We start from the raw sequence: 27,816 nt of genomic DNA, 5'->3' as shown, positions 1-27,816 counted from the left end.
GCTGGACAACTTGAACGAAAACAAAACAATCTTAGGCCATTAAATTTCCAGCATAGAATCCAGATAAAGGACCAGAAATGATTTCCACCAAGAGAAACCTTTATCTTCTATTGTCACAGGGCTGGATAGTCTGAAAACCAAAATTTAATTCAGCGGGTGGGTGGGTTACAATACAAATTGAATTTTCAAATTTGTCCAATCACTGATGTTAAAGTTGGGCAATGGTCGTGAAATAGTAGGGCCTGGAGAATTGGAATGGTGCTATATGGGCAGATTCCAATAAAACAGGGGGCCCTAAACCCTACATTTCCAATAAAACGGGGTACTCTAAACCCTTAAATACTGCTCTCCTTACCAGCCCTTCCACCTCAAACGGGACTAGACCCCACACCCAGGAGACCTCCTGAGGAACTTCCCACTTATTCCTATCACTGCTCCACTGCGGACCAGCCTGCCATAGACTTCATCTAATTCCGAAATTATTCAAGGACTAATACATGTAATAAATCCCTTGCTCTATATCACATATGGTTCTATTCTATGATCTTCTCCTGGCAGATTAGGCAAAATAGATTTTGTAATTGTAGGAAAACCCACAAAGAAAAGCAGCAAAGGAGCGGTGGTTTGAAATGAAATGTCTCCCATAGTGCCGTGTGTGTGAACGCTTGGTCTCCGTCCAGCGGCCTTTGCTATTTTAGAAGGTTGAGTAACCTCTGGGAAGTGGCGCCTGTAGCCTGGCCGCACTTCCTGCCAGCTTTCTGTTCCTGTTCCGGCAACACGTGGGGCGCTGAGGAGTCCCACCTAGCTACTCCTGCCACCGAGAAGCCCCATTGCCACGCCTTCCCCTCCCCGATGGACGGTGTGCTTCAAACTGCGAGCCCCAGCAAACCCTTCTCCCCCAAGCTGCTTCTTGTCGTGTTCTTCGCCACACAGGAAGTAACCCGCTCGGAGAGTGTTGCATGAGACAGTCACCACTTACGCTTTTCGGAGGAACGTAGTTGGGATCTGGGCCTTTGGCTATGGAGAGCTGCAGGATTCTGGGAGACGGATCAGAGAAACGGAGAACCTCTGGTGGTAAGTCATCGCTGAGGGGGCGATATGCAAACAGAAACAAAATACAGCTTTGGACGGAAGAACAAACAGTTCATAGCTACAACCAAATGCAGCTATGCACACGCTCTGAAAGCAGGAACATCTTTTCTTACGCGCGCGCAGTTCTTTAGACAGATTGCTGCTTCCCATTGGTCCACAGTAGGGGATACATTTAATGTGTCACGGTGTATGTAAACATGCTCCTGTATACGAAACAAAATTCTCAATACACCGTGCTTCAATGCCATACAGTCTGATCTAATTATTTTAAAGTTTGATTTAACTAGAAAAAAAAAAAAGACACCCTAGAACTACATGTTCCATTGGATGGGTTCTGACCTACAGTCTTAAAAAATATCTCACTTCCTAGCTGGGCTGTGGTGGCGCCCGCCTTTAATCCCAGCACTTGGGAGGCAGAGGCAGGCAGATCTTTGTGAGTTTGAGGCGTCTGGTCTACAAGAGCTTGGTCATCACCTAGGACACCCGTGGGCCATTCTCTTTTGTAGTGCAGTGTGAACTAATCCTTGTCTCAACTCTCAGTCACTTGGCCAGTTATTATGAGCTGTATGCCATATACTTCTCTCTCTGATCAAAAATCTAAAACCAACCAATTAACAAATCTACAAACTCAGCATGGAAAAAAGGTTTTCTCAGCTATGCAATGACTTTCTAAGGGTGGAGAGCTATAGGTTTTGTTATTATTAAGGTACAATTAATGTACATAAAACTTCCCCTTTCTAAGTATGCAACTAAGTGGTTTCTAAAATATTCACAAAATGTTCAACCATCAGCATTAATTTGAGAGTATTTTCGTCGACCCAAAAAGCAAAATTCCTATGGTTATACAAAGGTCCCAGAATAATCTAAAACGATCAGAGTTCAAAGGTATTTTATGATTTCAAAATCTACTAAAAAGCTGTGGTAACCATGATTGTGCATTGTTGCATGGAGACAAACATTTAGTGTATGGAGTAAGACTGGCAATCCAGAAATAAAAGTTTGTGCTTATAGTCAAGTGGTTTTTGACAAGGTTGCAAATTGTTGCATGCACGTCTGGATTTGATTTGCTAGCGTTCTGGTGTGGACTCATGTGTACCTGAGTGTGTATATTTGCAGGAGAGAGTAGTTGGTAACTTTTACATTTTGTAATGGATTTTTCTGGGTGCTGTAGATTGCAAGCAGGAGCCGTCATACCAGGCCGAGGGATTCCTTTTGTTGCCTGAGAGTGAGATTTACTGTGAATTCCTGCCCCAGCGTTCCCAGTCAGATAGAAGAGTTGATGACGAGCTCCTGCTGTAGCTTTTATCCAATCCACACTTTTATCCAATGTGTTTAGACGTAAACCGTCCTTCCGCTCAGACTGAAACTGGAGCTACAGTGAGTGACACTCCAGTCAGCCAGATCGGGGTGTCTGGAGAGTTTAAGATACTCTACCTATTCAGCCGACACTGCATTTTGAATCTGTTGGGTTTTGCCAGCTTCTGGATCCGTTTAGAAGGCCGGGTAAACAGCGCAGGAGGTGGGATCTCCCAAATCACAGACTCTCTGCCGCAGCTGTAGTAATACTGAGCCCTGTCAGTGGCAGAAGAGAAAAGAAATCAGTGGCATATGAATTCAGATCATTGCGGTCTTCTCAGGCATTGACTCCCAGGCCCGGGAAGCAGGCAGAAAGCTCTGTGTGTGCTCCTGGGCTATCTTCCACAATGGGAGATGTAAGCATTGTCTTAGAAACGGCTACAGAGTAAGTGTTCAGCTCGTTTCTATTATCTTACTCTAAAACAGGTAGTTTTCTTTACTGAACAGTGTATGTCTTCCACACAGATGAAAAGATACACTATTGAGAAGAGATGATTATCTGTTTTTAAGGCCAAATTTTTCTAGGAGGCAGGAGGATTCCATTTGAGACCAGTCTGGGCAAGATACAAGATATGCACACAAACACCCCATCTCAAAAAAAAAAAAAAAAAAAAAAAAAAAAAAGAAAGAAAAGAAGGGAAAAAGGAAGGAAGGAGGGCAGGAGGGAGGAAAGGCAGGTAGGCAGGCAGGTTTGCTGGCTGTCGAGTATCCTGGCCCCGTGGCCTTGACTCAGCTCAGCAGTGGTGACGTCCACGTGGTACGGAGCAAGGCTGAGATCGCTGTCGGTGGACCTGAATGTAATCCCTTACCTAAGATGGACATCCTGGTATCTCAGTGAGAGAGAAAAGGTCAAATGCAGCAAAACCACTTTGCACGCAGCAAACCCACACTGCCCACTTTTCAGAGCCTTCACAGAACAGCATGCAGACTGTGGGGCTGTACCACATGCTAACTGAAACAGTGAAATATGATGGACTTATTACCCCTCTTGTTCCTGAAGAGTGAGACTTCGATGACCCTCAAGAGAAGATGCAGATGGGAGAAGGAGCAGGCTCTACCCACCAAGAAAGAATTTGCCAAGATGAAGAAAGCACTGGAAGCCGCGGATCTCACAGTCTTTGAGAAGACCGTGTGCTCTCGTGAAACCTTTCCTTGGCACCTTTCTTCCCACCCCGTTCTCAGTGAAACTGCGACTCTCATGGTTTTCTGGAGCCATGCAGTGGGTGGGCAAACACCAAAGATGCGTGGCAGCTTTTTAAAAAGTGTGGTACCGAGGGCTGGTGCGGTTCCCCATCTGGAGTGAGGGAGAGGTGGCCTTTTGAGTGAGAGAAGAGCTTCCTTATCTTTCACAACAGCATCCGCGAGTCCTGAGATGACGTGGACAGAAGGACATGGTTTCACTAAAATGTTGCTGATGATGGTACCCACAACTGCAGCCTGCCTGCGTGGCTCGGCATGCGAACAACACGCTTGCATGGCTCAGCATACAAAAAACACATTTGCATGGCTCGGCATGCGAACAACACACAACCCCCATGCTTGAGGCGCAAGGAACATTACAGAAGAGTGGGGGGAAAGACTGTAAAAGTCAGAGGATCGGGATGTCTGCTGTGAGATTGTGTCTTCTGTATATGACAGGGAAGCTGTGCGCATGAAATCGCAGAAATACAGCCACCTAAACAAAAGCTGCCCGACGACAACACCTTTTGACATGCCGGTATGTACAGGGAAATCACAAGGCGATGGCCCTAAAAGCAGAGCTACAGGACATTAATATTGAGGGAATTTGGAAGAGCAAGTGTGATTTTTAAGGGTTTTAGTAGACATATGTACATTTAAGTTCAAATATTTTTAAGAGTTTTTACGTGTTTATTTATTTATTTATTTATTTATTTATTTATTTATTTATTTATTTTACTTTTTGCTTTTTGAAACAGGGTCTCATTACATAGCCCAGAGTGGCCTGGAACTTACTATCTAAACCAGGCTGGCTTTAAACTCCTGGAGACCTGCCTGTCTCTGCTTCCTAATGCCCAGATTAAAGGCATCTGCCACCACACCTGCTTTACATTAGATAATTTAACGGTGCACAAATATGGCAACTTGGGAAGAAAGTACATTAATGACTCAAGTTTGGGGGAACTTAGCTTCAAATAGCTAAAATCAGACAGAGATTCTGCCAGAAAGAACCCACCTACAAAGCCTAAACACTAGCTGGGCATGGTGGCACATGCCTTTAATTCAGTGCTGGGCAGGGGGAAGAAAGGGCAGAAGCAGATGGATCTCTGAGTTTGAGACCAACCCGGTGTACAGAGCGAGTGCCAGGACAGCCAGAGCTGCACAGAGAGACTGGTATTTAAAAAAAAAAAAAAAAAAAAAAAAAGCAGTGACGATAACAAAACCATAAAAGTGATAATTTATTTTGTTTTAATAAATGACAAAAGGTAAATATATGTGAATGTATGCATAATTTTTTTTTGTTTTTTTTGAGACAGGGTTTCTCTATAGCTTTGGAGTCTGTCCTGGAACTAGCTCTTGTAGACCAGGCTGGTCTCGAACTCACAGAGATCCGCCTGCCTCTGCCTCCTGAGTGCTGAGATTAAAGGTGTGCGCCACCACCACCTGGCTTCATAATTTATTTTTTTTTAAATACAGTCTTACTATGTAATCCAGGCTGGCCTCAAACTCTGGATCCTCTTGCCTCAGCCTCCTGAGTGCTGGGATTACAGGAGTGAACCGCCACACCAAGTAATCTTATTTTTTCTGGAAGACATTTTAGGGGGTCCTTTAAGGGGGTCTGAGGTCAAAAAAGATTAAGTTTTCCTTTTCCTCCCTTTCAAGCCACCCCGGGAAATATATTCTCTTCCTCCTGCCCTGTGAAGGGCAAGGGGTTTCCTGTTATTTTCCCTGGAACGTGTCTTAAACACAGTCGGTATGTCTTACCTGGCTCTGTCCCTTCGACACCTTCACAGCATGTTTGCAGAATTATACTTAGTCATATTGTTAAACAAGCGTGATGGGAAAATGCCAGCAAACACGAGCTCATTCGCGCGCTGCTGGGAGAGACGGTGAAATTCACAATGTGTACCCGGCACCGTCTTGTTCAGACAAATGAGGTAATTTCCTTTAAGGATTTTGAAAAAACCGTCTAAAAGAAACTTTAAAAAGCAAACAAGTCCATCAACCAGCAGAGCCTACCTAGATATCATTCTGAAACAGAAGTCCAATTCTACCTGCATAGATGAGGAAGGAGCCCTACGGCGCTGGAGGGTTTGGCGTGGGAGCCCCAACCTGGGAAGCCAGTGAGCCTGAGATAAGGAGAGAAAGATAAAAATTTGGGAGGAAACAAATCCATAGGACGGGATGCATTTAGGGAAACACACGGAGAAGGACACCACAAAGGCTGATGAGAGGGCCTGGCATGGCAGACTGGATAGAAACATGGACAGAAAAGATCCAAGCACGGCCAGTTCTCCAAGGGAATCCGAACTCATTTCCCAGATCCCTTGAACTTCTAAAATGTCTCCCATGAAGAGTTTGGATGTATGTTTGCCCGGGAAGACCGTTTCTCCTGCTCAGCCCTCCTTACTTGCTTGTAGCTCTGTGTGCAGGTTTGAGACCTCATGCCCCCTCCCCCATCCCCATTCACTTTAGTGTCTGTTGTTGTGTCCTTGAGAGGTCAAGACTGAAACAGAGCAAGAAGGGGTGTATGGGGGAGTTGGGGGGGGGAGAAAAAGGGGAATGATGTAATTATATCATAATCTCAAAAAGATAAAAGAAGTGGGTTTTCTTCATTGAAGGCCCTGTCTTGAAATATTAAGGACTTCTGTAAGAATTCCCTGAAAAACAGCTTGAAAAGCTGTTTTCTTAACTATAAAGAGATTGATAGAACCGTTGCTTAAAATGTGCAAGGCCCTGGGTTTAATCCCCGCACCAGGGGAGGAAAAACCAAAGAAAACAAAGAAACAGAACCCCAGAACGTTAAGGCTTTTTTGTTGTTGGGTATGTATATGTCTTTCCCTCATGCATGTGTATGTGCCATCCATATGCCTGGTGCCCACAGAGGTCAGAAGGAGGTGTGGGGTACCCTGGAACTTGAGTTTAGGATGGTTGTGAGTTACTGTGTGGGCACTGGGAACTGAACCCAGAACAGCAACGCTCTTAAGCACTGGGCCATCTCTCCAGTCCTAAAGAAGAAAACCCTCTAAGGATAAAGAAAGAGCATTTGTTGTACAGCATGATGGTCTGAGTTTGGATCCTGCACCCACATAAGAAGGCAGAAATGGTCATCCACCTGCCTATTATCCCAGTGTGGGGCAGACAGGACCACCCCTGGGGCCCGCTGGCCACCAGCCTAGTCCAGGTTCATAACAGAGCCAGTTTCAAAGTAATACTGGAAAGGGATAGAGCAGGACACCTGAGGTCCTCCTCTGGTCTCTGCACACACACACACACACACACACACACACACACACACACACACACTTTAAAACTTTCTTAATTAAAAAAAAAAAGCTCACATAGACCAAAGTATTAGGAAATAGAATACAAATCTTCAAGGCTGTTCTTAGAACTGATCTTGTTCCAAAAAAAACTTGCCTGTGGTATTGTTTGCAATAAGTTTGGGGCTGGAGAGATGGCTCAAGTGGTTAAGAGCACTGCCTGCTCTTTCAAAGGTCCTGAGTTCAATCCCAGCAACCATATGGTGGCTCACAACCATCTGTATTGAGATCTGGCGCCCTCTTGAGGAAGAGACCAATCAGTCATTCTCATCAACTTAGACCATGAAACCCAATATAGAGAAGTTCAACAGAACCCATAAGTGGGCTGCCCATGCTTGCTTCAGCACTGTCAGGGCATAAATTTCATTCATTTCAAATTGTAAAGAAACCACTGTTAGGCAGCTTTACTCTTGATCAAGGAGAGCAAACACTGAGACAGGAAGTGTAATTGGTTTTTATTCTAAGGTGGTGGCTGTGTCTTTTCCCTATTGCCTGGGGTCTCTTTTAATTAGCTAGTCTGAAAAGAATTGTTGCATTGGAAGTGGGGAGAGGGGAAAGGAGTCATGTTGAGTAAATTTTTACTAGGTGGGAAGCAAGTGTGATTTTAAGAGTTTTAGTAGACATATGTATGTTTAAGTATAAGTCTTCCAAGGTGGGAGAGACAAAAACATCTTAATTCCATGACCTAAATACAAGTTTTATAGCATTTTATAGAAAAGACTCATTCATGTTTGCTAATTCTTACATTATATACTGAGACTGGAAACCACAATAAGGCATTGTGGTAGCTTGAATGTAATTGACCCCCATAATCTCATAGGGAGTGGCACTATTAGAAGGTGTGGCTTTGTTGGAGTGGCCTTGTTGGAGGAAGTGTGCCACCATGGGGGCGGGCTTTGAAGTTTTCTATGCTCAGGATACTACTCAGTGTCTCAGTCAACTTTCTGCTGCCTGCAAGATGTAGGACTCTCATCTACTTCTCCAATACCATGTCTGCCTGTGTGCCTTCATGCTCCCCACCATGATGATAATGAACTGAACCTCTGAGACTGTTAGCGAGCCACCCCAATTAAATATTTTCTTTATAAGAGTTGCTTTGGTCATGGTGTCTCTTCACAGCCATAGAAACCCGAAATAAGATATAAGTTGGCACTAGGGACTGAAGTATTGTTGTGATAGGTCTGACTATGTTTTCGTTTGTGGGAATTTGGACTTTGATACTTGGGTTAGGAAAGCAATGGAACACTTTAAGTGCTGCTTAAAGGGCCATATTGGTAGGACAATGGAAAACAACAATGTTGAATGTGATTTGATGAACTGTGGAGAGCTTTCTCAAGAGATTACAGAGGAGAATTTTAAAATGTTGCCTAGAGATCATTCTTGTGACATTTTGGTCAAGAAAGTGGCTGCCTTTTGCTCTTGTCTGAAGGGTCTGCCTGAAGCTAAAGTGAAGAGTTTTTGGATTAATTCTGTTGGCAGAGCAAATCTCAAAACAGCCTAGTATAGACTCTGTCATATTGTTATTAGTGGTAACTTTAATGAAGAATTATAATGAAAAGGAACAAGCTGAGCGGTGTCAAATTACAAAATATAAGTTTTGAGGAGAGAAAGAGCACCAGGAAGTTGAATGAAGCTAAGTTCCGTAAGCTTGGCTTCCAGGTTCAACAGTTCACAGCTGGTGAAAGAGCTGGGCTCTAAGCTCGTTTTCCTTGTGAAGTCCTGACGAAGCAACCTGACGTCGTGTCAGCACCAACCTGTTAGGGACGTAGTGTCGGGAGACCAGCTTGGGCTGAGCAAGGTCCTCAATTCTCTTGGTCAGCTGAGCCTTCAAAGCAGCATCAGAAAGAGGGCGAATAGGATCTTGATTTCCCCAAAACAACCTTCTGTTAATGAAGCAGAAAAGCCAAGCATTGCTTTCAAATAAACTCCTGCTAATAAGCATCACAAAGGTGAGACTTAACATCTATATGGATTAGTCTCCAAGAACTCGCTCTCCTTTATAATTGTGTATTACAGCGTATTTATGTGTGCTGATGACACACCTGTCCTGCTGTGCGCGTGAAAGTGAGGGCAATTGCAGGGATGGCTGTCTCCTTCCACCGTGTGGGTTTCAGGAATCAGACTCAGGTCATCAGGCGTGGTGACAAGTGTCTTCCCCTGCTGAGCCACCTCAGCATCCTCATCTCTCACAGGATTTTATGATTTTCAGACACCAGAGAGAAATGAGCTATGGACATTAAACTAGAAATAGAATAAAATTGCCATGTCTACTCCATTTAAGAATAAATGGTAACCTTGGGCCAGCGAGATGGCTCGGTTGGTAAAAAGGCACTTGCTGCACAACCCTGGCAACCTGAGTTCAAACCCCCATCCCACAGCAAAAGGAGAGAATTGATTCCCAAGGGTTGTCCTTTGACCTCCAGCACACACACACAAACACACACATGCACGCACGCACATAGAAGAAAGGGGGAAGACTGTAGTAATGATAAAAAAATTGATAAAAATTAACAGTGACTTAAAATGAGCCTATTAGTGATAAGATAGTTCATTTTTGCCATCATGGAGTTAGCAGTGTCATTTGTAGTAGGGTGGCATTAAACAGACATGCCTGGTGTGGGAAGTCCTTCTGTATATGTGTTGCTTTTATTAATAAAGAAGCTTTCTTGGTCTGTGATAGGGTAGAGTAGAGCTAGGCAGGGAAAACTAAACTGAATGCTGGGAGAAAGAAGATGAAGTAAAGAGACGCCAGCCATGTAGCCTCCGCAGGGGACAGACAAGCCAGAACCTTGCCAGTAAGCCATAGCCATGTGGTGATAATAGTAATGAGTTAAATTAAGATGTAAGAGTTAGCCAATAAGAAGCGAGAGCTAATAGGCCAAGCAGTGATTTAATTAATACAATTTCTGTGTAGTTATTTTGAATCTGGGCAGCAGTTAACCAATAAGCAGCCTCCTACTACACAAGCCAAAGTCTACACAGTGCTCCCCTTTTGAGTGAACCCCTGTACCAGGTGGTCATAAAATAAAACAGTAACAGAATAATATCACTCACAACCATTTGCAGAAAATTTCCTGTGTGCCAGGCACCATGACATCACGGCATTTAGTCCCAATAGCCCTATGAAACAGGTATGCCTGCTGTGCCAGGCTGAGAGAGAAAGGCAAAATCAGCACAGAGTTCCCTGAGAAGGTTCCAGAAGGGGTGAAAGGTACAGACAGTTGGAATTAAAGCCCATAGCTGAGGTGGAATGGAGAATGGGAACCATCCCTTCCGGCACTCGGCAGGTTTGGGCCAGAGCAGAAGGGTATGTTGGGAGATGTAGGCAATAGGATCGGGACTCCAAGATCATCCTGGGCTACAGAGAGAATCCGAAGCCAATCTAGGACACTTGAAACCTTGCCTCAAAATAGTAAGAGAAAATCCAAGGGGTGAAGGGTTTGGCAATTAGGCTACAGATACCAGAATTCATAATAGGAAAAAATGATAAGCTGAATTTAATTGAAATCAGAACATTTGCTCTGTGAAAGACAAACTCAGACTGGAAGCACTAATCCCCAAAAAACACAGCAAACACTCGAGAGGAACAATTGGAAGAGAAGGAGTCCTGTTAAAACTCTAAAGGTCTAACGGGAGACCTCAGCAAAGGAAATATGCAAAGAAAGCTGTGAAGCAAGTTCAGATCCTGCCATAGGGAACCATATTATCACAGTGAACTCCTCCTACACTCCTATGAGAATGGCTAAAAGCAAAAACACCGACAACACCAAAAGCTGACAGGGATGTGCAAGACAGCAGGAACTCTCAAAGCATGGGAAATGGTCCACATTCAGCGGAAGAGAGTCCTGTGGTCCCTTACGATGTGAAGTGTACACTTGCCAACTGGTTCAGCAACCATTCGAATCCCAGACACTTACCCAACTACAGCTGAAAGACACCAAAACCTATACATAAATGTTATAACAGCTTTGTTCATGATTGCCAAATATTAGCAACAACCCTTCATATAGGTGCGTGGCTAAACCAAGGTCTCCATATAATGGAATATTAGTGGGTCCAATGGAATATATTACAAGGAGATGAGAGAGAAGAGCACAAAGATAAATGGGAAACCTAAAATGCCTGTTACCAAGTGAAAGAGACATACGGCATGATTCCAATTATACGACATTCCAGAAAAGGGAATGTTATGGAAACAGTATAAAAAGGAAAAAACGGTGGTTGCCAGGGATTCTGAGAGTGGGATGGATAGGAGGAAATGAATGAAGGACAAAGCAGAGTTTAGGGCAGTGAACTCTTCTGCACCCCACTCTGCACTAGCCAAGCCCCACAGAACCACAGGGCATGGGATTGCATGGATGTTGGCTCCTCCGCTGTGACAAGACCACATTGATGCCAGCGATGACTACAGGGGAGACTGGAGGAGAGGTCACCTATTCTCACCTTTCCTGTAAATCTAGAACTTCTCTACAAGCTACCAGGCTTTATACAGGAGCCAAAGAAGGAAAAGAGACGTCCTAGAGTATCGGAGACTGGGGTCTGGGTTGCTGAGACCCAGAGAACAGAAGGTCCTGGGCGGAGGCTCAGAGGCTGGTGGACAGTCCGCCCCAGGAGGCTGCAGAGGTGGACTTGCTGGATGAACCCAAGAGTTTCAAAAGAGTGCGGAGACCCACCTGGGGCAGCGCTTCCCAAAACTTCGTTTATTAGAAGCATCTGGTAAACGCTCCTGAAGCTGCACCCCTAATGAAGTCAGATTTCTGGGTATGGGGCTCAGTCTTTGATCAGTATCCAAGCTCCCTCTATGACCCCCTAATGTGCAGACAAATTGTGGAACCACCAAGCAAAGGTAAACTCCCGTGTGTTCAGTCCCCTGAGGTAACATTATTGACAAAGTGAACCCAGGTAAGGAGAGACTGCAGCTACACCTGAGACGCAGGGGTAATGGTCAACTAAGAAGAATACCAGTTGATGTAGCAAACACAGCCATTGCAAACAAGACCATATAATATTGCCTTACCTGTCTGGCGTTCCCCATTGCTTTTTCGGTTTAGCAAGATCTTCAATTCTCTTTCTAGAAAAAAAACTAACAAATACCAACTAGTTAATTCAAAGTATGTTTAGAGATATCTTTATATCACAATCCCAGAGAATCTAGACAACAATTAGGGACCCTAAGAGAGACATACATAGAACTAATCTACATGGGAAGTAGAAAAAGACAAAATCTCCTGAGTAAATTGGGAGCATGGGGACCTTGGGAGAGGGTTGAAGGGGAAGGGGAGAGGCAGGGAGGGGAACAGAGAAAACTGTAGAGCTCAATAAAAATCAACAAAATTTAAAAAAGAAACCATAATATTTAATTTTATAACATAAAAAAAGAGAACTATCTTGATAACAAATAACTCCTCATCAAAGAGACTCTGGGGAGGGGTAAGTGAGACAATGTATATTTGGGGTGACTCAGAGAGCATCTGAAGAGGTGACTCAGTAGAGCGGCTCAGACTATGTCCTGCTCTTGCTGAGTACCCGGGTTCAGTTACCAGCACCACCTAGACTGGGTGATTCACAACTGCCTGTAACTCCAGTGTCAGGGAATCCAGCTCCAGAGAAGCTGAACCTCCATAGGTACATGTACACACACACACACACACACACACACACACACACACACACACACACACAACCCCGACACATCCACATAATAAAAACAACAGACACACGCCCGGTCCCTCTCTACCATCCTCATCCTAGCCACCAGATTCACTGATCTCTGTGTCCCCTGCCTCCACACATGCCCTCTGCCCACCTGCTCCCCACGCAGTAGCCGCAGTGAGGTTTCTAACCCAGACAGAGAACTCATGCTCTCCTCTCTGCTCAGTGTGTAATGGGTCAGGGTAACGAGCATTTCTGCCTCTTTTTGTGTGTTTAGAGTTTTGCTCCTCTCATCATTTTGAAACATAAAGCTCTTCCTAAACCAATAATTATGCACTATTGTGACCTTCTCTTTTCTTTATTTTAAGGTCTCTTTAAAATTTTTACATGTAGCCGGGCGGTGGTGGCACCTGCTTTTAATCCCAGCACTTGGGAGGCAGAAGCAGGCGGATCTCTGTGAGTTCAAGGCCAGCCTGGTCTACAAGAGCTAGTTCCAGTACAGGCTCCAAAGCGACAGAGAAACCCTGTCTCAAAAAAACAAAACAAAAAAAAAATTACATGTATTTATTTGTTTGTTTGTTTGTTTATTTATTGTGTGAGCAAGAACACATGTCTGAAAAAGTACATGGTCTACAATACATGTGTGGTCAGAGTATATCTTAAAGGAGTCATTTCTCTCCTTCCATCGTGTGGATCTCAGGGCTTGAACCCAGATGTTTGGGTGTGGTAGCAAGTGCCTTTACCCTCTGAGCCATCTTGCTGGCCTATTTTAGTGTCTCTTATTGCCAAAGGACTTACTTCATCCACTTAATACTTTTTTTTTTTTGGTTTGAGTTTTTTGAGACTAGGTCTTGCTATGAAGCCAATACTGGCCTCTAACTCAAGGCAATCCTCCTGCTTTTATCTCTGAGGGGCTGGCATTACAGGTGTATGCACCACCATGCCAGGCTTTATTCAATAAATGGTTCCTCCACACTTTCTATAAACCAGGAGCATCCTTGGGTTAGATACTCACTGGTGCTAAAACGGACTCAGGTCAAGGAAGAAAGGCATTGGCTACTGTACTTTAGTTAGAAACAAGGAGGATTGAGATATAGTCACCTGCAGCTTCGTGCAGTCTACAACAAGAGGTTGCCACTGCGGACTCCTAAGAGCCCTGGAAAGCACGGTCTGCTATGAAACCAACCCTGAGTAGCCCAGGCACTTCGAGTTGGGTCTTTCTCCTTCCCTCCTTACTGTTTTATTATTTTCTTAATGTAATGCCAATGAGTGCTTTGCCTGCTTGTATGTCCATGAACCATGCATATAGTGATTGCAGAAGCAGAAAAGGATGTTGGATTCCTTGGGACTGGAATTATAGATGGTTGTGAGCTGCCGTGTGGGAGCTGGAATCAGACCTGGGTCCTGTGGAGAGCAGTCAGTGCTCTTAAGCGCCGAGCCATCTCTCCAGACCCTTCTTACTTATGTGTGTCCTTATTTCTTTATTTTGGTGATGGTTTGGTTTTAAGCAAACACTCTACTATGAAGCTACATTCCCAGATTGCCTTTCTTGTTCCCATAGAAACTCAGATTTTAAAAGGGCCCATCACAGGGGGAAAGCACAGAGACTCCTTGGAAGATCTGGCTTTCTCTCAGAGTCTCCAGGAGCCCGGCCTCCAGCTGTGCTGGTCACCATTTCAGGTGTGATAACAATATTTTCCTTGGTCTTACCATTTCCTTACAAGGTCACGGGAAACAGGGTGTGCTAAAAAGAGAATAAGAGCAAAAAATTAGATTCAACAGGAATTAAAGATATCAGGATAGCATCACAAACCAAAGGAGATCACAAAAGTAGCTATGGGGGATAATCTTGAAGTTAAATATATCATGCCATGTACTAAAATAAACCACACACAGATCAAGAGGTTCAGTTTTTTTAAAGCTGGGCTGGAAAGAAAATAGAACATTTAATCACCAGATTTTAATCTTCTAGGATTGAAGCTGGCCAAAAAGATTAAAATATTTAAAACTTAAAAACTTCTGTGTAGGGGCTGGAGAGATGGCTCGGAGGTTAAGAGCACTGACTGCTCTTCCAGAGGTTCTGAGTTCAATTCCCAGCAACCACATGGTGGCTCACAACCATCTGTAATGAGGTCTGGTGCCCTCTTCTGACCTTCAGGCATGCATGCAGACAGAACACTGTATACATAATAAATAAATAAATCTTTAAAAAAAAAAACTTCTGTGTATCCAAAAGAATATTATCCAGCTATAGAAAAAAATGTATTTGCAGAAAAATGAATAAAACTAGAATTGTATTAAACAAAGCAACTACAATCAGAAGGACAAAGATCACATTTTCTCTCATATGTTTATGCTAAATTTTAATTTTTATAGATGTGTGTGGTTGTGGGATGCAGCACAAAACTAGAAAGGGGACATGGGAGGGGAAAGAGGCCTTAAGGAGGGATAAAGAGTGTGAGATACTATATATGACCTGAAAGTGGATTGGGGGAGACGGGAGAATAGGGGAGGAAGAACAATAGAAACAATGCATTATTCCAACAACGGAATAATGCCTATTATTCAATACGCTAACTTCAATTTTAACTGTGTGTAAAAAATGTAGATCTATAGGAGAATCAAAATATTCCATAAGTATCAGACAGTAAGTAGTAAAATGCTCAACAGACGGTGTATCTGAAGACTATCAAAGGACAAATAGGAATCATACTAAAATGTGTACCAAGAATAAGATAAGCTAAGAGTATGAGTTAAATTCAAATATGAACATCCATGAAAGGTCAAAAACACTTAAAAATCAACTTTACATATTTTTTATTTCTTATCAACCTTACTTATAATCAAAGCAATGCAAATAAAAACAGATTTTTTTTTTTTACAGAGGACAAAGTGCTAGAGGGCGAATGGACATGCATCCTGTGCACAGCTGGCAGGTGTGTAAGTTAGCGCGTGATAAAGAGAATGTTGGGACTGTGAGCGGCAATGTCCACACAGCGCAGCCCAATCCTGCTTCTAGAAATGTACCTAAAGGAAATTGTTTCAAATGTGGGCAAAGATACACGCATAAAATGTTCGGTGTGGTGTCTCTGACAGGAAGAAACTGGTAAATCTCAGATATCAGTACCATACCAGGAGATATGATTCAGCAAATGAAAATTCATGGTTTTGGTAGAAAAATGTGGTTGATTATAGGAGACCTGTCCAATAGGCATCATAATGACAGACTGTTCCAGACAGAGTCTCTGCGTGGGAGTTTTTAATCACCTCTGAAAGCTCGGAAAGAGCACACTCTGCACTTGGGAGTGTTTTTGGAAAAGAGAGCAGGTCGCGCTGGCACCACAGAGAGACAGGTCCAACCCCGACTTTGTCACTTTGTCAACTACATGATCTTGGGCAATCGGATTAAGTTCTGTGAGATGCAGTTTTTCTCTTTCAGATTGGAGAATAATAGATAGGTCTGTGCATATATCAAAGAGATAGAGAGAAAGAGAGACAGAGATAGACAGACAGACAGACAGGTAGATAGACAGAGATAGATATAGGTAGAGAGACACATAAAACAGAGACAGACAGATAGACAAACAGACAGATAGACAGACAGACGGACAGACAGATGGAGATAGACAGACAGACAGAGATAGATAGACTTGGCTCCTATGAGAGAACACAGGGGAGGTAGAAGTACCTGTCCTCTCTAGGAGGTGGCAGCCCGAGGGAGGAGTCGGTGTCAAACTGAAAAGAGAATGGACTCGGGCATTCTCAGTTGTTCCTTTAAAGGCTAGACTCCTTCTGACCGCAGAAAAGGGGAAAGTAGTTTATGGCCCTGCTGTGCTGCCGTCTAGGAAAGTCACAGCTTTTAGTCTACCGGTTTTTCCTAGCCTACTAACTTGGGTTTTCAGCTTCAGATACCCGGGTCAGTGTCCGTATAAGGCGGAGCCAGTCCTAAGGGGCCGTTTGTAAACACAGGCAATGGGAATGAGTAACAAACCATCCTCTTTCATGCTGTGCTTCCCAGTGAGCCTTACTCCTGAGGTTCTTTCATTCATTGGCAGGATGGGACAGCTCTGGAGTGGCCAGCGTTAGGTAAAGTCCCACGTAAAACAACATTTCTAAAATGGTTTCAGATCAGACTCACCTGGGATTTAAAACTTCCGGGTCTCGGTCCATATCCCAGATCGTTTAAGACACAATCTCTGGAGGCGGGGCACAGTCACAGTATTTTTAAAGCAGATATACATCTGGGGCTTTTACGATATTGTTTAATGGCTAAGAGCAGTGGTTTGGGAGTCAGACCGCCTGGAGCCAAATCCCGACTCTAAACTCTGACCTTGGGCGTGTATACTCCCGCTCTCTGTGACTTGGTGGTGTGGCGGTGGTGTGGCGGTGGTGTGGCGTGTGAAATGGGTCCACAAGGTACAGGAACATTAAATAAGACCATATGCGTTAAGTACAGCATGGTGCCCAAACTGTAAGGATCTAGCAATGGAAACCATTATTCGTTCCCAGCATTTATAAGTTAAGACGCTGTTTAAATTTCTACAGATTAAAAAATGTTAAGAATGCTGTGTAAACTGAATTGTGAACATGCCCTTATTTCTATTTCCATCCATTTATGTGCATATGCCTTCCAGTCATTTGAGGTTGCTTATATGAATACACACAGGAATGTGCTACAAAGAGGTGCATCTGTTTTAAGACAGACAATTCAGGGAGGGAGGTAAACACTAGTGGAGGAAGAAGAAAAATAAAACAAAACAGGAGACTATATAATAAAGTCCAGCACAGGGCCATCTGGAACATTCTGCCACAGCCAGCACACCCCTTAGCTTTGCTTAATACAGAAATCCTCTCTATTCCTGATTTCATTCTTGGTGGTTTCCAGTCAACGGAAGTCTGAAAATGATAAATAGAAACTTCTAGAAGGTGATAATTTGTAAGTTTTAAATAACTCTTATCATAACATGTTGCAATCATTGAGCAATCTCTTACAACACCTAATTTATAAGTTAAGCTTTATCATGGGTATTTATACATTTAAAAAAATACTGTACATGAGTTTCTAACGGTTTCAGACCGTTATATTTCTATATTTATATTAAGTGGTTTCAGACATTTAGAGAATGCCTTAGAAGATCTTCTCTGCGGACAAGAGAGGGACTACTGCATTAAAATGGGGGTGACTTTGGGAGGGTTGCAAAGACTTTATCGCTCTTACTTTAGTCTCTCATAGTAATACAATATTTTATTAGTTCGTGGAGAATAATGTACGTGCATACAATGTCTTTTGATCATTATTCATCCCTAACTCCTCGCGGATGCACGCCCACCCATCTCCTAGATCATCGGAGTTCAGACACCGGGAGCATGTTCAAGGGTTGTACCGGTTTGCCAACGGCGCTGTGCAGGTGTGAGTGAACAACGCCCTGGTCCTCCACGTTTTCCTCTTGTACACACAGGAGAAGCTCTGTGACCTCGGGCACCCTGGCTTTCCCGTTGTCTGAGATGCGCTGGCACAGTTTTGGTACGCCCCTCCCGTGGAGAAGGCTGAGGCTGTGGGAGTCTAGAAGCGCCGGGCGAGGGAACTTTGTGGTCTTTGGTGGCAGCGCCCGGTGGTGGCGAACGTCCGGTAGGGGACGCCCTTAGGGGCTTCGTAGACATGGGTCTGACCCGGTCCCGGGGCCGGGGCCGCCCGGTGATGGCGGGGAGCAAGGCGGGGCCTGTTTGAGCGGTGCCCTATGCGGGGCGCTGCGTCAAATATTGACATATTGACGTCGTAAAAATTTGCCCTATGAGATCTTAAAGGAGTTATGCAAGGCACAGATTAAAGTAGAGTTGGCCGTGGAAAGATGAACAGAATTTCTCTGTTTCTTCTAAAAAGTTTACATGTATGGGCCAAGTGAGAGGCCCGAAGAGGGTATGGGATGCCTTGGAGCAAGTCACAGCTTGAAAGCCTGCTGGCCTGGGTGCTGGGCCCTGGGATTTTTAATTCCTGTCTCTGGAAGAGCAACAAATGCTCGTAGCCCGAGCCATCGTTCCAGCTCCCAGAGGTTACTCTTGATTCGTTCATAAAATGAATTAAACTCAGAACACTGAGGAAGATCCCAGCAAGGTACTACCAGGGAAGAGCCTTCACTGACGTTTTTATAAAACGGGTTTCCTTGCCTAGGAGTCCCAGCAAGAACCTATCAATTGAGCGGTTTCTTCTAAATGACCTATAGACACCGGCCAAGGAAAATGGATAACCTTGAATAAATGGAAGAAAAGGACCACAGAGCACTCCCTACCAAAATGGGAGAAGAAATTTAAACCGTTTTAGAAAATTAATCCTTGAATTTGCGGAGATCCTCTTGTCTCCAGAGTGTTAGGATTAAAGGCATGTGTCACCAAGTTCATCTGAAAATTTATTTTCAGAACATCAGCATACAGCAGAACAAAGCAGAGGAGATTATAGAGTGAAGAAAAGAGAATTCAGTTGTCCCATGAACGCCTTCCGACGGCTGGTGGCGTAATTTCCAGCAGCAGCCAAGTGCAGGGTTACAAGCACCCCATCTGCCTCGGCCATACAATGGGGTGTAGACAATGAAAAAGACTGTCACCGGGGACTCATGGAGGGGTCGGGAGGGTGGCTCCTCATCCAGCCTGGATGCCCCTGTAGTGGAAGAGTCGGACATCAAGTGTGACACCCCGAGTGTGAGTCTCAAGGAAGCACGTGGTACCGAAAGGAATTTGTCCTGAGTGAAACAGTCTGTGTCCTAATTAAATTATCTGTGCCCTAATTATCTGTGGAACAATTAAAAAATAAAAATACTCTTTAAAAATTTGAGGCCATTTTTTAAAATTATATATATAATTTTTTAAATTATATAGACATACATATATACACACACACCTAGATCTGCCTAGGTAGCCCAGGTTAGCCCTGAACTTACAGGCATGCACTGCCATGTATGACTTTTTAAAATAAATGCATTTTTGAGACAGTTAAAAGGCTTGACTCTTTATTGTGAATATTAGATATCATTAGGAAAATTACTGAATTTTGACTGGTGTTAATGGCATAGTTATTGTGAAGTTTTAAATCCTTAGAAAGTAGAGGTATGTATGAGTGAAATGCCATGGAGCCTATAATTTTCTTTAACACAAATTTGTCCTACAGGGTGGGAACAAAATTTGGAGGAGGCAATGAAGAAAATACCCAAATTAAACAAAATTCCAAGTAGGGCAGTGGTGGTATGTGCCTTTATCTCAGCACTTGAGAGACAGAGGCAAGTAGATCCCGAATTAGAGGCCAGCCTGCTCTACAGAGCTAGTTCCCAGACAGGCTCTGTCAGAGAAACCCTGACAGAGATACCCTGTTTTGAAAAAACAAAAACAGAACAAAACAGAAACCAACATGATTCCAAAACCTACTACTCACTGTTGAAACTGCATGTTAGATACATGATAATTCACTGTAAGACTCTTTGAGTGCTAATACTTGAAGATTTCTAAAATAAAAACCATGTGCCCTGAAAAAAGTGTGTTCAACTCTTCAAAGTGACGCTAGAGATGTCAGCTTGATTCAAAAAAACAAGAAAAAGCAAACAACAACAAAAAGACCTTTCTCAAGAAATACTAGAAATAAGTATTTTTGTACAACACCAAGGATGCGCGTGGGAGCAGACGGGGAAGAGAGCTGGGACTCGCTGGCTCCTGGGCATCACATGGCTCTTTCACACAGCCACCCAGCAGCTGGGGTGACCTGCACAGACCAGCGTAACATCAAACCAGTCAAAGTTCCAGCGTGGGTGGGGGAGGGCCCCCAGATGCTGCCCACCAGAGGAGGTGTTAGGAGTGGACAGCTGCTGAGAGAGGGAGAGTCACTCTGCTTGGGAACGGGAAGCTGGTAGATTGCTCTCGCCCCAGGAGATGGCCAAGAGCATTTGGACAGCACCAACTGGACTCGAATGCTGACCACAAATTTAAAACAAAACAAAACAGGGCTGGAGAGATGGCTCAGAGGTTAAGAGCACTGGCTGCTCTTCCAAAGGTCCTGAGTTCAATTCCCAGCAACCGCATGGTGGCTCACAACCATCTGTGGTGGCTCACAACCATCTGTAAAGAGGTCTGGTGCCCTCTTCTGGCCTTCAGAATACATACACACAGACAGAATATTGTATACATAATAAATAAATATTTAAAAAAAAACAAAAACAAAAAACTATAGCACAAAGTTAGAAAAGAGATGAGGCAAGGGACCCAAGTCCCTATCTTGGTGGGGGATAATAGGGGTGAGCATGATTATTGCCTACTATGTAATTGTGTGAATCTTACAAAAACAAGTTTCGAAAACAGAAAACTTGTGACTAGTACTGGATTTTTTTAAAAAGCAGAAAAAGAAAATATCTAATTGTGTCAGTGACTTTAATGTGTCATTTTAGTCTCCTGTGGGCAGCTAAATAAACACAATTATGAATACACATTTGCCTGTTTTGTTTTCTCTCTAAAAGCTGATATATTTAAATGGGCAACAAAATTTAATTCAAGAATACGTTGCTGAACACACTTTGGCAACAATCTATCCAGAGAAAACAACTGTATTGATACACAGCCTCTCTGCAGGCCCTTGTTTGAGTCATAATTCACATAGGTCTACTGGAGTATCCAGGCACACCTGGAAAACCAGCATTTGGTGTCTGGGGGAGAGCAGCTTCAGCTTGAGGTTAGTCTGAGTTTTGTAGTGAGACTTTATTTAAAAAACAAAACACCAGAAACAAAATAAATAAGCCAATAAATAAAAAACCAAAAGCTCTACAAACTCTAAATAGTAAAGGTCACCACCATAAGGACTGTCCAGTCCGCCCACCTCACTCCTTAGACAGAAGATGTACTAAGGAAAGGCCAAGAGCAAATTCCTACTTCCTGCCTCCCGGGTTAGGTGCTCTTCCCAAGGATATCCAGCTCTCTCCACTCGGAACTCAATGCTCCAGCTAGAACCCCGAGTATGTCTGTAGCCATGACTGAAGAACAGCATGGAAGAACAGGGGAGGCAGGGAAGATTTTACACACCCAGCTCTTCCTCTTAGCTGTGGACCTGCGGCACAAACATAGCCTTGCTCCCTGGCTCTAAAACATTTCCCTGTCACCGGGCGGTGATGGCACACACCTTTAATCCCAGCACTCGGGAGGCAGAGGCAGGCGGTTCTTTGTAAGTTCGAGGCCAACCTGGTCTGCAAGAGCTAGTTCCAGGACAGTCACCAAAGCTACAGAGAAACCCTGTTTCAAAAAAATTTTTTTCCCCTGTCCCTGCGGTGCTTCTGTCTCCCATGCAAGGCCAGATCTGCCCCGCCAGTCCAGTCACTACAAGTGTGTTTACAGGTTTTGGATCAACTGAGTTGACTTTGCATGTTGATCTATGTACCCTTGGACCAGTCCTAGGTCTCAGATCCCTCAGTGCAACCAGGAACCAAATGTAAACAAATGTGTGTGTGTGTGTGTGTGTGTGTGTGAGAGAGAGAGAGAGAGAGAGAGAGAGAGAGAGAGGGGGGGGGGGGGGGGGGGGGGGGGGGGGGGAGGGAGGGAGGGAGGGAGGGAGGGAGGGAGGGAGAGGGAGAGGGAGAGAGAGAGAGGGAGAGAGAGATCTGAGTGTAGAGGGTCTGGTTGTGATCAGGGTAGAAGAACAGAACAGAAAAAGAACAATGAAGAACATCCAGCCGAGAGAAAGTGAAATGAAGAATTAAGCTTTGACCCTCAGGAAAAGTCTCCTGTGTGCGTACTCAGCTCCTTTCCAGGTTCTCAGACACTGCTGAAAACCAGTCTTCTTCCAGCAGCATCTTACCACCGGGGACCATCAGAATATTCCAGCTTCAGCACTCCATTTCCAGGGTTTGAATTTTACTCCCTTATAGTAGAATATTGTTAACATTTGTTTATGCTGTGGAACATTTGTTTAATGATGCAAAGATGTGTTGCATTATTTTAAGTTGCATTTGTTTAATTCTGTGAAGCTGTGTTACTTTGCCTGTCTAAAACACCTGATGGGTCTAGTAAAGAGCTGAACAGCTAATAGCTCGGCAGGAGAAAGGATTGGTGGGGCTGGCAGGCAGAGAGAATAAGTAGGAGGAGAAATCTGGGGAAAGGATTAAGGAATAAGAAAAAGGAGGAGGAGAGAGGACACCAGGGACCAGCCACCCAGCCACACAGATACAAATTAAGAAGTTTTTAAAAAAAAAAAAAAAAGGATATACATAAACAGAAAAAGCTAAAAGCTCAGAGGCAAAAGGTAGATGGGATAGTTTAAGAAAAGCTGTCTAGAAACAAGCCAGTCTAAGGCCAGGCATTCGTAAGTAAGAATAAGACTCCATGTATTTATTTGAGAGCTGGGTGGAGGGCCCCCCAAAGAGTAAAAGAGTTAAAAAAAATCAACAACACCCCCATAGCACTGAATCCCATTGCTTCTAGCATAGCCGCCTAAGGCTGACAAATGGGCTGTTGGCACCAGGCTTTAGCCATCGGCGGACAAGACTGCCACCTTCTGGAGGGATTCTTCCAGGCACTCACATTCGGGACTGGTCATGCTCAGATAAATCCTTCTGATGAGGATGGACTATCAACGCAGAAGAAATCTCCACCTGCCCCTGCCTGCCTCCTATGAAGTCCGCGCCTGAGTACCTGTGAGGTGACGGTGACCTGTGAGGACAAGACAAGGAGGAAGTCTACCAGGAAGAGTGCTATGTGCTGAGGATAGAGGGGACGGCTGGGTTAAGAAAAGCTAGTGTGTGTGCTCGCAGTGGTGGAATGAAACTCCGCTGCGCTTTCTCCTTCTTCCTCCGCTAGTGTTTGCCTCCCTCCCTGAGTTCATTGTTCGTCTTAAAACAGATGCCCTGTGGCGTATTTCTGTGTGTGTTTATATAAGCAACCTCAAACGAGTGGAAGGCATGAGCACACCCATCCACGGACATACAAACAAGCATAGCACATTTATCACAAGGACCCTATTCTATTTCGAACACCAGAAAAAGAAATTTACCTTGATGGAACACACTTGTAATCTCAGCCCTCAGGAGCCTGAGGCAGGAGGATCATGAATTCAGGCCAGTTTCAGTTACACACTAATCTGTTGTCTCTAAGCAAACAAATAAGATGCAGTATTAGGAGGGTGCATATTAAAATTTGGGAATTCAGTGGGGAGGAGGAGTCAGTGAACAAATCCAAGGAACAAACTAAGGTGGCTGTACTATTACAGAGGACAAGAGAAGGTCTGTTTCAAGAAAGGAAGAGCTAAGTGTACTGCCAAGAGGTTAAATAAGATAGCATCAACACTCCCACGGCTAGTGTCTACTGTACACTTACCATGTACAAAAACCTGCTCTACATCCCTCACAGGTATTAACCCTGAATCTTTTACAACACTCAGGACACCAAAGGATGCACTGGATTTCATGACACTGAAGACATTGAGGAGTTTCTTCATCCAACAAAAATCACCGAGTTCTGCCTTCATAAGAGTGTAAAGAGCCAAACACAGAGGCATATATTAGAGTTGGACATGTGTTTTAAAGAAAATTATCAGGTCAAAGACTGGTATTTTTTTGTATGAGGGAACACACACTTTGAAAGTCTCCTAGCAGAAGGAAAATTGACTCCGTGCCCGTGTGCCCCGAGAGCAAAACAATAAGGAGACCTGAAATCCTAAATGTAGGGGAAACTCCGCCCAATGGGGGGCATGTTTGCCTCGGGCTAATGTTTACATATAAATCTGGTGCCCATGAGCCCCGCAGCTCTCTCTTTTTTTGTATCTCCTGCTCATCGCTGGATCCCTGGTGTTGTAAGCTATTTCTTCATTAAAATTTGCTGTTTCATATTAAGCTAGCCTGGTTATTATGCCGACTACACCTAAAGTTAGGGACAGGCCAGGTCAAGTTCCTGATCAGGTCAGTGAGTTGGAGAGGTAGCTCCACTGGTGAAGAGAGGGCTTATCTGCCCTACACAAAGCCCTGGGTTCCATCCCTGCCCATCGTAAACCAAGTACAGGGTCCAGGCCTGTAGTCCCAAGCTCTATGGAGGTGAAAGTGCGAGGAATAGAAATGTAAGCCCGTTTGGACTGCGTGAAAGCTTACCTTAAAAACAAAACTCGGGTTAATGATCAAGACTAGACCAAGTGAGGCTTGGTAGGCTTTTTAGATTACACGCCACATAAGATGGGAACTACCGCTGGGATGGTGGAGAACAGGAAATATGCTTGTAACATATATTCTAGAAAACGCTCCTGACCGGGATGTGAACAATGAATTGGAGGGTAGAGACAAAGCAGGGTGCCACCTGGAGGCCAGTGTGGTGAACTACACAAGAGATAAAAACAGCACACAGTAATACTTTTGATGCTAAGGAAGGGTCATGGAATTTAATTCAGAGTTAGGATTTGTTAACGGTTCAGAGCTCTCAGTTTGACACAGTGAGCTTCTTGTGGGTAGTCAAGCAGGAAGGCTAGATAACTGAGTTCTGCGGGAGAAGTAAAAGCTATAATTTGAGAAGCTACTGGCAATTAAGCCACGGAACTAATGACATCATCCAGAGAATAAAGGGAGTTCTAGAAGAATCTGAGAGGATAAAGCCATCAGTAACCTCATTGTAAAGGCTGGGAAAAGAAGGGCTCCGAGCAAAGGAAATGTCAGGACGAATCCACGAGGTAAGACAGCAGAGGGATTAGTATTCCAGGAAACAATGAAGAGTCCCACGATAGAAGGAAATGTGTCAAATGAAGGGGTCACTTTCGCTCTTGGCAGGACAGAGATCATTGTGACCTCAACAAAACCAGCTTTAGCTAAGTGAGCAGAATGAAATCTTAATCAAACTCGTTCTCAAGAGGACAGAAAAAGAGGACATTGAAATCTTGACTTTTAGGCAACTATTTTGAGGATTGTGTGTGTGTGTGTGCCTTTAAAGTCAAGCAGAGAGATAGAGTGGTATCTGAAAGGGAAGGGTCCATAGGGCTAGGGAAGACTTGTGATCATTTTCAGGTGGAGTAATTGTGTAATATTTGTGTGTCAAATGTGAACAGTCAAGAAAGACAAGACCACAATGGTGCAGCAGAGAGAGGGTAGATGTGGGCTGGTGAGATGGCTCAGCGTGTGGGGGACTGCTGTATTAGCCTGGAGTCTAATCTAAACTTGATTCCCAGAATGTACATACAAGTAGGCCCTAAGAAATTGCCCTGACTCCACCCTAGCACCACGGCACGCACGCCCACCACATCCATACATCATTAGCGTGCGTGCACACACACACACACACACACACACCACACTAGTTAAAAAATTTTAGAGTTAGATGAGATCCAACAGATAGAAGTCAGAAATGGCCATTAATAGAGGTTAAAAACAGTTCGCCCACCACAGTCTGAGGATAGGGGTCCACCCACCATCGGCTGAAGAAAGGGGTTACTTAGAGGTGCTGTATTGTGGTGAACTTCAGAGGAAAAAAATGAGTGTGTGTGTGTGAGAGAGAGAGAGCATTGTGTGAGTGAGTGCATATGTGTGAGTACATTGTGAGTTCCTGTGTGTGTGAGTGCATGTGTGTGTATGAGTGCATGTGTGTGAGTGAATGCATTGTGTGTGAGTGCATGTGTGTATGAGTGCATGTGTGTAAGTGCCCCTGTGTGTGCATGCGTGTATGAATACATGTGTGTGAGTGCTTATATTGTATATGCATGAGCACGTTGTGTGAGTGCATGTGTGTGAGTGCATGTGTATGCATGTGTATTGTGTGAGTGCATGTGTATGCATGAGTGCATGTGTGTGAGTCCTGTGTGTGAGTGCCGTGTGAATGCATGTGTGTGAGTGAGTTCATGTGTGTGTGAGTGCCTGTGTGTGAGTGCCGTGTGAATGCATGTGTGTGAGTGAGTTCATGTGTGTGTGAGTGCATGTGTGTGTGAGCGCATGTGTGTGTCAGTGCCTGTGTGCGTGAGCGCACTGTTTATGAGTGGCCAGATGAGGATAGCTGGGTGTTGTTCTGTCGTTCTCCTCATTCCTTTGAGAGAGGGGATCCTTCCGTCTGTCTCCTCCTCCTGCCCCCTGCACTGTTGTTTACAGGAGGGTGCAGCCGCACTAATGGTATAGGTGCTAAGATCTGAGCTCAAGTCTCCATATTTACACGAGTCCTCTCACCCACTCCCAACCTCAGCTGTATGTTTGTGTAAGTGATGTGGAAGAAGGGGATATAGGGAAATAACGAGAGTTGAACACAGACAATGTCTGAAGTGTCTAGAGATGTTGTTTGGGTTTGCTAAGCATTGTAGAGAGACCACTTGACGTGCAGAGACCAATTTAGAGACCAATCCACATAGTTGTCTATCTTCCTCTTGTAATATCTGTCTACACCAGAGAGCTTAGGGAAGCATGGCAGCACACGCCTGTAACCCCAGTTCTAAGAGGATGCAGGACCAGCCTGGGACGGGGGGTGGGGGGAGATAGAGAGAGAGCACTACTAAAATATGCACAGGGACAAAAGTGGGTCACAGCAGACAAGGTAAGAAGAGATAGAACGTCAGAGAAGATGAGGTAAGAAGGGACAGAACATCAGAGACTGGTGGCATATAATCGGAAATCAGTAGAATCAATGGGCTAAAGGTGCCTTCTGAGCTAAATTTTGGTAAAAGGAGACTCAAGGTTGAGCTCAAAATATTGGGCATAGCTTGAGACTGTGCTTAAAACAATTCTGGAATGACACAACAGTTGAGGGGAGCTAGGGGCAGGGGGAGCACCAGATGGGGTGAAAACTAGAGTCTTCCCAATGAGGGCATCAGAATGAGAAGCCCAGTGGCTCACATGTAGGGATGATGAGGTCCCCCACCACCACCAGCACGTGGGGAACGTGGTGGGACAGGGTACACCAGAGAAGGGGCTGGGTTTTGTTGTTGTTTTGCTTGCTTGTTTGGTTTTTGTTTGTTTGTTTGTTTGAGACAGGGTTTCTTTGTGTAGCCTTAGAGGTCCTGGAACTAGCTCTTCAGACCAGACTGACCTCAAACCCAGAGATCTGCCTACCTCTGCCTCCTGAGTGCCGAGATTAAGGGTGTGCACCACCGCCCGGCACCAGTTTTGATGAAGCAGTTTTGGTGAAGTAAAAGGGGAAAGAGACCTACCTAGGGAGCTAAGAAGGTAATAAGAGGAGGAAATGAAGGCTTGGGGTCAAAGGTTATTCCGGGCTACTAGTCTGTTTTTCATGGGACTGATTC

At 44.3% G+C, this 27,816-nt stretch overlaps 1 protein-coding gene and 1 long non-coding RNA gene across 2 annotated transcripts in view; one reads left to right on the top strand and one right to left on the bottom strand.

Moving 5' to 3' along the window:
- The window catches only part of Spmap2l (sperm microtubule associated protein 2 like), a 35,213-nt gene that overhangs the window by 5,397 nt on the left and 2,000 nt on the right, over positions 1 to 27,816 (bottom strand). Inside the window, exons 2-6 of the mRNA XM_050150060.1 lie at positions 14,313 to 14,346; positions 11,968 to 12,033; positions 8,705 to 8,833; positions 2,527 to 2,664; positions 980 to 1,085 (exon numbers count right to left, since the gene is read on the bottom strand). Of these exons, the coding sequence (XP_050006017.1) occupies positions 980 to 1,085; positions 2,527 to 2,664; positions 8,705 to 8,833; positions 11,968 to 12,033; positions 14,313 to 14,346 (473 nt within the window). The remainder of the gene's footprint in view (positions 1 to 979; positions 1,086 to 2,526; positions 2,665 to 8,704; positions 8,834 to 11,967; positions 12,034 to 14,312; positions 14,347 to 27,816) is intronic.
- LOC126506455 (uncharacterized) lies at positions 803 to 24,259 on the top strand. The gene is made up of 4 exons (XR_007593222.1): positions 803 to 1,074; positions 14,164 to 14,282; positions 15,487 to 15,538; positions 24,001 to 24,259. It is a non-coding gene; the product is annotated as an uncharacterized lncRNA (long non-coding RNA).

This window comes from Alexandromys fortis, unplaced genomic scaffold, assembly GCF_014885135.2.
Source record: "Alexandromys fortis isolate MF-2015 unplaced genomic scaffold, M_Fortis_MF-2015_v1.1 scaffold_0, whole genome shotgun sequence".
Taxonomy (NCBI): Eukaryota; Metazoa; Chordata; class Mammalia; order Rodentia; family Cricetidae; genus Alexandromys; species Alexandromys fortis.
This window is presented reverse-complemented; position numbering and strand designations above follow the sequence as displayed.